Below are 11,703 nucleotides of genomic sequence, written 5' to 3'. Positions count from 1 at the left end.
TCCTACCGGACTTCCAATTGCTAAACCAAATGAAATTGTAGTCGATGTGGCATCCAACTACTCCATATAATCTCTTTCCTAATCAAGAACATTTAAAAAAATAAACTAGACAAGATAGGTCGGACTGAAATGAAGCCCTAAATCTGGTGTCCTCTTGCTCCGGCTCCCGTCCCCCTCTCACCATCCCGGCTTTCCTCTTGCCGTCGTCGCTTTCGACTCACACTGCTACTCGTCCCCCGCCCTTGTCCCGCCCGACTATCACTATTTCCTCCCCACCAACACCGCTGCTGCGCGTGACGAGGCCCACGCACTCGCCGCTGATGTCTCCGGCATCACAAAGGAGGATAAGGTGAAGTATGGCTTCAAGAAGGCGGAGATGGGGAAGGAGACTTTAGTGGGAACGGTTGGAGGGTTTGATCGCCACCTCTTCTCATGCTACAAGTCTCCAGATGTATGGCCCTCTCATCTTGAATCAACGGAGTTTGATCGCCTCCCTGGACACGGCATCGCCTCTCTCAAGGACAGCAAGGATGATATCAACAAATGGGTCTTCTTTCTTTGCTTTTAGTTTGTGTTTGCTTTCCTTTTCTTTTAATTTTTTTTCCATTCAGTTTAAGATTGATTGAAAATCTTGATATTTAGGACCTGTTTGGATGCATAGTAAATTTTTTTCTCAGAGGAATTTTATTTCACAGGATTCGTAAAATGATTCCTACGTATTTATTGCGGTGAAAAAAATTCCTATAGAATCGTTGTTTGGATGTGTGAAGGAATTTTTCTATATGAATTTTTAATTTTTGAAAAATAAAACTATCCGTTAGAGTTTTAAAAACTAGCCGTTGGATTTTTGAAAAACTAGCGTTGAGTTTTTGAAAAACCAGCTGCTACCAATCTCTCTATTTAAAAGCCAACACTCTTATGCCATTTGTAAACTTATCTCTCTTCATCTTAAATTTTACGCCTAAAAACTCTTTTTGTTTCAATATGGATCTGGATCAATGGAAAAAGCTTAATGAAGATGATGACAAATTCATGTTCACCATTTTACCAAGTTTATTTCCTGTAAGTTCAGAAAGTAGGCCTTGTCATACATCAATATTAACAGGCGATACATATGTTCAAGAAATTCTTCAAGGTCACGAGGTACGTTGTAAGCGTGAATTTCAGTATGGAGCCCTCAGTATATTTCAAGCACTTGCTAATTGTTTAAGAGAAAGATTTCTTCTTCAAGCTCGAAAAAGGGGTTACAATCGAGGAACAACTAGCAATGTTCATGTACACTCTTGCTCACAACGCTAGTAATCATGACGCAAGAACGTTTTCAACATTCGAAAGGTAAACATGCTAGTCGTTATTTTAAAAAAAGTGCTTGAAGCTATTACTACTCTTGCGACTACATATATAGAATTGCCACCAACAACTACATCACCAGTTATCCAGAATAATAGACATTTTTTCCATATTTCAAGGTTAGAAATCTTTACACATACTTTTTATTTATTATTTACGTTTTTTATATATTCTTTTAACAAATCTTATGGGTTTTTTTTTATTTTAGGATTGTATTGGTGCTATTGATGTAACACATGTTCCAATCACTATTTCTTTGGCTTTGCAAGATCCTTATAGAAATAGAAAACAAACATTATCCCAGAATGTCATGGTTGCATGAGATTTTTAAACCCACGCTTTTGTATATGTTCTGGGCCGGTTGGGAAGGTTCTGCTTCTGATGCTAGAGTACTTCAACATTCAATTGACCAAGGTTTCCATGTCCCCCCCAATAAATATTACCTAGTAGATGCAGGATATGCAAATACTCCAAGTTTTATTGCTCCATACCGAGGTGTGCGTTATCACTTACATGAGCAGGGACTCAGGTGGATGTAGACCAAGTAATTACAAAGAACTATTTAATTTGCGACATGCTTCATTGAGAAATCATGTTGAACGATTATTGGTGTCTTGAAGATGAGATTTCTATACTTCAAGTTGCGACCTTTCATCCAATAGATTCACAAACCGATATAGTAGTTGTCGCGATGTGTCTTGCATAATTTTCACACGTATACACAATGGTACGGATAAAAATCGAAGAAATCGAGAATGCAACCGACGGTCATCGTCTAAATGGAGATGATATATATCAAAATGATGTCAGCGTACTCGAACTCCGATCGTATCAGCAGTGCTCCATAAAAAGAGATGAAATAGCAATGCAAATGTGGAATGATTATCGTAACTATCGTAGAAATGTAACTTAATTGATGTGTAAGTTTATCGATGTTGTTTTATTTTAGAGCTGCAATTATCATTATGTAACTTTATCAATGTTGCATTATTTATAAAATCCTCTTTCTTGTTATAAAGGGATAGGATAGCCACAAATAATTCATTTACCTATCAGCAAATAAGCAAGTATATCTCAAATAAATAAATACATGTCATAAACATAATGTCTTACATAAAAAGATGCAAGTCATTTAAACATAACGCCTTACATAAAACATAATGTTTTACATGTAACTAAATATTAAAAACATAAAAACATAACATTATTTTTTTAATTAATCATTTGTCGAATCCACAATACTTTCCGTCTCTTCATTGATGAGACTCAAGAAGATTTCACGATTATCCTTATCTTTTAAACAATGTTGTAATTTTAACAAAATCTTCATCTCGAAATTGATCACACAACACATTAAATGCCGCCATGCATTCTCCAATGGTGTACTTCTCCTCTACTCGGTTCATTTTTATAGCATCAATATATCTATCCGTCTCAGCTCGACGCATATCTATATATTGTTCTAGGAATGACTCTTGAACATTTTTTCGCTTTCGGTCCTTTTTCCTTCTTTGCACTTCATCCCCTAACCTTTGCCGGCTAGCACTACATGAGTTTTGGGGTTGTGAAATATTTGGTTGACTGCATGGAGGCTCCACTTGTGCAAAATCAGGATCCTCTATCTCTATTTCGGGTGTAGACAATGATTGGATGGGATCATTTGGAGCCGTAATGCTTGGAGATGGAGTGTCCATTGGCATATTTGCATAATAGTCTACATCACGAGAACGCCTTCCTTCTCGTGATATCTCCCCGTGTAATAAATGTACAAATTATTATAAAATATATGAACAAATCTTTAAAAGCGTAACATTAATAAACAACACTTTTCTTACCCTCATAAATCTCCTGCAGGGTCAGTGAAATATGGAAAGGGTTTTTTATGCCATCTTCTAGCTTCTTTATTTCTCTCAGATATTTTTGGTGATTTTGATTAAAATAAATTATTGCACAAAGTTTATAAATTATGTAATAAAAATATATACCTCAAGTAGTGGTGCCCAAACTTCTTCAAGCTTTCAATCATATTTTCATAATCCCATCCAAAGCCACTCAATTCGGTAAAACCCTTCAGAAGCTTGTAAATCAACTCTTGCTCTAGTGCTTTTAACTTGTACAATGTGCATTTTTAAATTAGGGAATTTCGTTAGCATGTCACGAATATTCTATTCCATGCCTCTTTAGTCCATCCATTTTGTGAGCGCTTATGCGGAACATTATAATCACCTAATAATTTCACTAGATGAGCCCTATGATTTTCATTCCATTTGGCCCTTTGTGTCGGTCTTCTTGATTTGCCATCTATACAAAGCAATACAAATAATAAGAATTTGATTAGTAAAATAAAATAAAAATAAGTTAGAGAATGTTTTGTGGTCTTCTCTTTAAAGGTTTACATCAGTTACATGTGCCAAGGTTGATCATGTACTTTGTTCTAGTACTCAGGTTAAGTATATGCTACATTTCTTTCAAAAGTTTTGCACTGACTATTAATTAAAGTATGAATGATGGTTCTCCTGATCTTCAGACTGAATGAGTATATGCTACATTTCTTTCAAAAGTTTTCCCGACGAGGTAGTCATGCTATCTGTTTGACCTAATTGGGTATTATTATGAATGGATCAATGATCTTTGTACTTAAAGCGTCTCCTTCTTCCATTGAAAAGAAAGCCTCTATAATTTCTGTATTTAAATACACAACTCATTAAAGTTTCACAACGTTCTAGATTAAAGAATTACATAACGATAAAAAATATTTTTAAAACATTCTCTAAGATGGAAGTTGTGATGTTGATGGTTGGAATGAGATAGACCAGTTCAACTAAGACTAGAGGCTATTCCCAGAAGAAGATAAGTTATTCTTTATGCTAAATAATAAAGAATATTTGTAGATAATAGTATGACAAAATCTATTACATTACTCACACTCCATGCATGATAATTGATCAGAATATTACTTAAATTCTCTGTTTTTTACAAAAATTAGTTTTTGATTAATAAAAAATGAAATTGCATTCACTCGAACATGCATATACTGTTCATCCAAACACACTATTTTGTCTTGACATGACATTCACTGCTTTTGCGTGATTGATATTGGGGTGTTAAGTTACTTGCTATTGTCATTCCTCGTATTCAACTAATCAATAATAAGGCATGTTATTTGGTTGTGTGAGAGGCTGGCTTATTAAATTTTTGGTTGAATTAGTAATCTCTGTTAGCCAAATTAAATCTAAACTATAACTTTTAACAAATTCTGACTAATGTGCCAAATTCATAAGCACAATTAATCTAGAAATATAATTGTTGTTATACATAGATAAGGCATAACACATGTAGCAATATTGTTTGTCTCATTATTTGATTGGTTTTTAATATGCTAAAACAACAACTAAATGGAATAACTGGTTTTCGATAAAAGTAACACAAAATATATATGGATAAATAAATAAATAAACCTTACTAGTAGTAGCTAAATTTGATCATAGTTCATTTGCTTAGCTTGGCTTATCCAAACTATGCACACTCCTAAAGGCAGTAACAGCATATGAAAAACTCCATCAAGCAAATTTCACTTTTCTCTACTTTCCTTCATTTGCAGAGTTCAACAAATATAATTAACATAAATCATGAATGGCACAGACGTAATCCTGAACACACCCATCTTAACAAAGTCCAAACCAAAGAAAGTAGATATGTAGAGAAACTCAAATCAAAACAAAATCACAACACTATAACATGTAATTCCCAGCATAAAAACTCTAGAGAGAGGAGGAAAGAGAAGTACCAAAGGCCCTGAATTAGATTGAAGAGGAGATAGAGAGATCGTCGCCAATGATCGGAGCAAGGGAGTGGGGATGCAAGCCCTAATCCAAGGAGGCAAAAGAACAGCCTGGTGAGCGGTGACCGGGCCGGAGGTGTCAGCCACCGGACCGAGGCGCTGCCACCGACTGGAAGCGCCGCCACCGGATCAAGACGTACTGCCAGCCCTCTACCCTTTTCCAAAGTCGATGGCCCAAGCGAAAGGTAGCAGCCCCAAACCTCAACCTCGAAAAACAAAGGGACAAAAATATTTTTGGTCTCACCACTTTAAAAATATTCCTATGGAATTCTATGTTTACATAGTAATTTTTGCCCTATGAAAAACAATGTCCAAACACTCCATTACTATAAATTCCTATGTAATATTAAATTTCATAGGAATGAACACTATTCCTGTGGAATGTAGGACCATCCAAACAGGGCCTTAGTGTTTGATTCGTTGAAAATTCTGATATGAGAAAGAAAATGAAAATCTTGATGTTCATATCATTGTTATCCTTTGCAATCTCATTGTAGTCACCTCAGTTAATCGTTTATTCAGCATGTTCTTCTAGCTAATTATATGAGTAGGTTTTCTTGTTGTTTAGCTCGGTAAGCAAGATTCTTGTTGGTCACAGTGAAGTGTTTTCATGTTGGAAGGTAGTTCCTTTTTTGGGATTTTATGGTAATGTTTCAATTTCTACTTTGATTGTTTCATAATGTGTACTAATTTTGGCATTTAGTTCATCTTATGTATCTGATCATAGTTAGAATTTTTTTTTCTTTCTCATTTCCTTTGATTGTGTTCACTTCTTGAGTTAATCCTGATTTAGCTTGGTAATCAGGACCTTTGAAGGTCATAATCAAGTGTTTTAAGATTAGTTCCTCTTTTTTTTTTTTGTCAAATTTTGTATAGTGATGCTTTAATTCCTGCTTTTTTTCCCTTCTCTTTGTTATTTTAATGAGATTCTATTTTCTTAGTTCATCTCTTGTGTTTGTTATGATGTCTTTGTTTCAACTGATTGTTGGTTTCTTTTGTTTAGCTCATTTAATTTTTTTGGTTATGCACTATCTAAATTGAGAACTTTTCTCTTTTTGTTGTTTGTAACCAAGACTCATGCTTCCATTTATTAATATGAATTTGTTTTATCATGCTCAATGGATTTAAGAATGATACCAACTGAATTTTCTTGTAATCAAATTAATCTAACTTCTTACTTGATAATTTTGAGTTGTTTGATTTGTAGGTAACTACTCGGAGCACTTTCTACTTTTATTTTTCAACATCCCATCTTAGTTTGGATGCTTGTTATCTTATCATCTATAAGATTTATGCTGAGGTTCATTTTCTCACTACATCTTCTCCATACTCATTTAACCATATATGGTGGTGAGGATGGTACTGAGTCATCTAATGGAGATGTTTTGATCTTTCCAGACATTATTAGATATCGGTTTGCTAACTGAAAGCCATTATCTTGTATTTTAAAACACTCTTGGATGTCGATAAAATCCATGCAGTACTTGAATTTTGTTTCTTGTTCTTTCTTGCGAAAGAGGCTTCACAACCTGCACAAAGTAACATTTTTTTCTTTAAAAAGAAACAAATATTAAAGAAGAAAAATATAACCATTTTATGAGCTTTATGAACACTCTAATCTCTAGCCTTGAGAAAACGTACAAATGTCTCACTTGAATACCCGTGATGAAGATTCTGCAAATCACATAAACCCTAAAAAAATGTGACAAATTTTTACCCTAAAACAATTAATCAAAGTATTACATTGACAATGATCCACATCAAAAACATTCAAATCAAACTCAGAGACTGAATTCCATCACTCACACAGCATTAAATCTGTAAAAAAAAAATTAAACAATAAAATTCATTCCCATCAAACCACCAGAAATAAAGATACAATTACAACATCTACATTGAAATAGGACTCCAAATCCCAATTCCTACATCAACAGTCCCAAAACTCCAACTTGTAAATCAAATCAATGTACAACATAGCTCTAAACCTGGAATGTATCCTTCAAATGCTCATCCACTGCAAAAAAATCAAAAAAATCTAAACTAAGAACTGAAATCTGAAACAACAAACACAAATACTACCCAAAAAAGAAAAAAAGAAAAAAAGTCAGACCTTGATCCATGAGATACAATTCTACCCAAAGATATAATTCTCTTGAATACTACCCAAAGATATAATTCTCTTGTTGGTGAACATAAAGGAAATTAAACATAACAAAACCCACACTACATCTTAAGCTAAAACATTACAATAAGCTCTTTAAACTTTCCTCCACTGCTTCAGGTGTAGATATAATATCCCACAAGAACAACAATACATGATTCAGTACCTCCTGTCCAATTGAAAAAAAGGACATTATACAACTAAATCACATATCATGTAGGGTTCATTTTTAGTTACATGTGACGAAGTATCAATGCCTAGATTTTGCAAAGTGAATCTATCAATATGTATATTCAATGTGATTGGAAGAGTATTCAAAATTACATAAGGGGAAAAAAATAATTATTTCGTATTAAAAAGTTATATGAAATACCATAACAAATATAAATGTTAAATACCAAACATTACCACACTTTCTTGAGTACAAAGTTGAACATGAGTGTCATTTGGAGTTTGTGCATCTCCCTTTGTTTGCTTTTTCTGAAAATATAAAATTAACATTAGAGCCAAGAAATTATTATACAAGTGACAAAATTTAAATATAAAATATGATTACCTTCCTCTTATTTCTAGTGATAATTTCTTCAACTTTTGAATTCTTTCTTTTTTATGGCAGTCGACCCTCACTCCACACTTTAAAGGAGTTAGAAATTTTGTAGTTGAAGAGGTTGTTTGGTGTTGGTCATGATTTTCTTTCCACAAAAACGGTAGTAGAAGTTGCTCTAAATGACTCTCCCAAGAAATTGTATTATCCATCAGCTTCTCTATTGCCCCATCAACACATTTCATTAAAAAATTATATCTCCCCATGGATTGTATTCCAAATTGACACGGGATATAGAACATCATCCATCATTACCAATTATAACAATGACCTTTGCTTGACAATTCATTTTGATGGATAGCCTTGGGTTGAAAGCATTTTTGGCGGTGGATATCCTTTTGCCACACATGAAAGTGTGTAATACTTTAATTTTCCATCTTCTCCCTATCTTGTGCTTCGTTTTGTAATGCCAAAACCTTCTTGCCGAGCAAACTCAATGTAGATATTGTAAACTTCTTCTTCGGAATTAAGTATCATTCCTACCTTTGGAACAACTTTTCTATGCAGTGAATCCTCTAGACTAGAAGATCCAGCTTCTGTCTCATTTTCGCTCGGTTCAGAAGACACATGTTCCAATTCCACCATATTGTTCTTGATTTAGATCAATATTGATTAAAAAAAATTATAAAATAAGTGTAGTATAATAAAATATACTATCATAAATTTATTGTTCCATAACTTTGAACCAAAACCATGTCAAGTGCTGGCATATGCTTCCTTAAAGACTACAAAACTTTGAAGAAACATTTTGTCAAACTAAGCCCTCATATTTCACAAGAATTGAGATTTACTCAAAGGGTGAAGCTAAAAAAGTAGCTAATGAAATGGAGGTTAAAAAGATCCAAAAACATCTCCATCAAAGTTTTTATTTTCTTGTCTACTTCATTCAAATAAAATAGCAGAACATGGTTCCATAAACCAAAGACCAATCCAAACAACATATACAGTACCAAATCCTCAAAAATAACACAAATAATAAAATAATCCTTATGTCACTCAAAATCTCATTCAATGTGAAAACAAAGATACATTAATGACCTGATAAATTTTGATAGACGAAAGGAAATCATTAAAGACCCGTTTGGATCATAGATTGATACCTTGGGAATGGGAATCACAAGCACCCATCAATCTTTAACCTACGTTTGAATCATGGATTGATGCCTTGGGTATGCTTTCATGGTGATGTGATTACTACATGTGGGTTATTTTGCATTCCTCTCAAAATGGGGGATTGATTATCCCTAGCATGGAAATGCCCATATTAGCCCTCTCTTTACATTTAATTAATATTTAAAATTAATATAATAAATTAGTAGATTTAATTATAACAATTAAAATAAACAATAATTAAAAATAATGATATTCAAATTATTTTGTAAGTGATTTTTTTTATTTCTGTTAATTAATTATATGTTAATAAAAAATTATTACTTTCAAATAATTAAGTGGAAATTGCCAAAAAAAACCCCCTAAGTTTCTAATATTTGTAAAAATAACCCATTAATTTGGGAATCCCTAAAAACCCCTTCCTTTTAAATACAATGAATTTGAAACCCCTCAAAGCATGTAATGGAGTTAGTTTTGAATTTTTTTGGATGAAATTATCCCATGCATGGGAAGTTGTGGTAAGTGAGATATGGTTTGACTATAACGCCCTTTGTTGCAATAATTTTTCCTCTTTAAGAGGAAGCAGTTTTTTTTCTTGGTTAATCCCCAGAGAACACCATTATTGGCACTGGTTTCCTTTTTCTCTCATCATCTCTTCAAACTTTTCATTTTTCAAAGTTGTCGTTGCCTGGATATCTTCTATAGGATTGGACCACTGCATCGAAGGAGAACTCCTGCTCAACTCTTCGTAAATCATTAATTTGCGCTCCAAGGTATTGAGGCGAGGTTGATGCCGTTGAAGATGTTGTGCAGTTTCCTTTTGTTTTGATATTCTGTGGGTTTCTTTCTGGTTTGATTTGTAAAGTATTCTATTAGAAAGAGAAATTTTTCGGTTTTATGGTGTGATTATTGGATGATCTTGTAGTTTATAGGGAAGATTTTTCGGCTAGGGTTTTGTTTGTTTTTCATTTTGATCTGTGTACACGATCAAAAGCGATAATGCTGTGTTGAAGGAGATTTTTCGATTGTTTATCTCATTGTGATGTGCGACTTGATCCACATTTGTCTAGGACGGCCAGGTTTAATTTTGAATGTAAATATTGTTGTTTCTTTTTAACTATCGATTGTTTCTATTTAAGTTTCAATTTTTCTGTTTAAGTTTCAGTGTTTATGTTTAAATATCAATGTTTCTATTTAAATATCATCGTTTCATTTTAAATATGCGTTTATTTATAGAAACAATTTTCATAAATAACGAGCAAAATGTACAATAATATGCTATAGTTTGTGGCAAACATATGCAACGAATATAAGTTGTCCTCTATACTTAGTTGGCGACAGTTTTTTTGCAAGATCTACGATTTTGTCTGCACTCATGGTAGTGAAGTGAGTTTTTTAAATGGGTAGCGCTTACAAAACGTTGTCCGACATGCAATGATAAAACTTTAAATTGATCTAACGAGTAAGGAAGGCCTACTAAACCGTCAGGATGACCCTGGGTGGAACGAATACGCTCATAGAATCCGAATGCCTACTAAAATCATTTATGTTTAAACTGGAAACTGGATAAATTTAAACAGAGACATAACATTTTAAACAGAAACTTAATAAATTTAAACAGAAACATTTTTGTTTAAACAAAAAACTGTATAATTTTAAACGGGAACAGGGATATGACAAGGATAGTTGAGAAAAAACATAAGTTTTAAGCGGAAACTGGGATAATTAATCAATAATTAACTTGTACAACTATGTTTCTATTTAAATATCATCATTTCATTTTAAATTTGCGTTTATTTATGGAAATGATTTTCATAAATAATGAGCAAAATGTACAATAATATGTGATAGTTTGTGGCAAACATATGTAACGAATATAAGTTGTCCTCTATGCTTAGTTGGCGACAGTTTCTTTGCAAGATCTACGATTTTGTCCGCACTTGTGGTAGTGAAGTGAGTTTTTTAAATGGTTAGCGCCTACAAAACGTTGTCCGACATGCAATGACAAAACTTTAAATTGATCTAACGAGTAAGGAAGCTCTACTGACAAGGTCCCCTTGCGTATATCCCGCAAGTGCACGGGTTTATCGAAGTAATAATCCCGGATGAGCTGGTATCGAATCCACAAGGAATAGGGAATAAAAATACTTAATTCGATTCTTAGCTATGTGAAAGATCAATGATGATAAGTGTGACAATGATTCAATTCTCAACAATAAAAACAACAAGTAAGAGAGCAAAAGTAAAGAAGGGGGTAAGGCAATCGATAAAGATGGGGTACCCGGATAATGCTCCGCCTAGGATAATCGTTTCAAGTGCAAGAACCCTCTATTATGCTTCCTAATCAATGCAATGGTGAGTCGTGAAAATCCTTAATCACATAGTCCCAAATCTAATGTCAACTATGCCTAACTCTATACATGTCCCGGAGGAGAGATTAGATAACCTCTCAACCTCGCACTCGCATAGAGTTGCAATGAGCTCTAGGGATTCCAAGTGATAAATCTCTTCCTAATTATAGACCTAACCCTTTGGTCCAGGCGGAAGGTCCCTAACCACGATTTAAGCCCTAGATACTAAGATCACCTCAACGCTTCACTCCATTGCATGCGCAACTAAGCCCCAGCGGAGGGTCAT

General features: G+C 33.8%; 1 protein-coding gene across 1 annotated transcript; it reads left to right on the top strand.

Annotated features, from left to right (window-relative positions):
- Positions 1–328: 328 nt before the first annotated feature.
- Positions 329–6,660, top strand: LOC120265810. Its single transcript, XM_039273783.1, has 2 exons — positions 329–547; positions 6,399–6,660. The coding sequence occupies exons 1-2, from the start codon at positions 377–379 to the stop codon at positions 6,543–6,545; spliced, it is 318 nt and encodes a 105-aa protein (XP_039129717.1). The 5' UTR covers positions 329–376; the 3' UTR covers positions 6,546–6,660.
- Positions 6,661–11,703: the final 5,043 nt, after the last annotated feature.

The sequence above is a fragment of the Dioscorea cayenensis genome, chromosome 7, assembly GCF_009730915.1.
Source record: "Dioscorea cayenensis subsp. rotundata cultivar TDr96_F1 chromosome 7, TDr96_F1_v2_PseudoChromosome.rev07_lg8_w22 25.fasta, whole genome shotgun sequence".
Classification (NCBI taxonomy): domain Eukaryota; kingdom Viridiplantae; phylum Streptophyta; class Magnoliopsida; order Dioscoreales; family Dioscoreaceae; genus Dioscorea; species Dioscorea cayenensis.
This window is presented reverse-complemented; position numbering and strand designations above follow the sequence as displayed.

Bases quoted from the DNA above. Each gene is read 5' to 3' on its own strand.
- LOC120265810 (XM_039273783.1), top strand. From the start codon at position 377: ATGGGGAAGGAGACTTTAGTGGGAACGGTTGGAGGGTTTGATCGCCAC. The intron at 548-6,398 runs GTCTTCTTTCTT...TTTGATTTGTAG, and splicing joins AGGATGATATCAACAAATGG to GTAACTACTCGGAGCACTTT.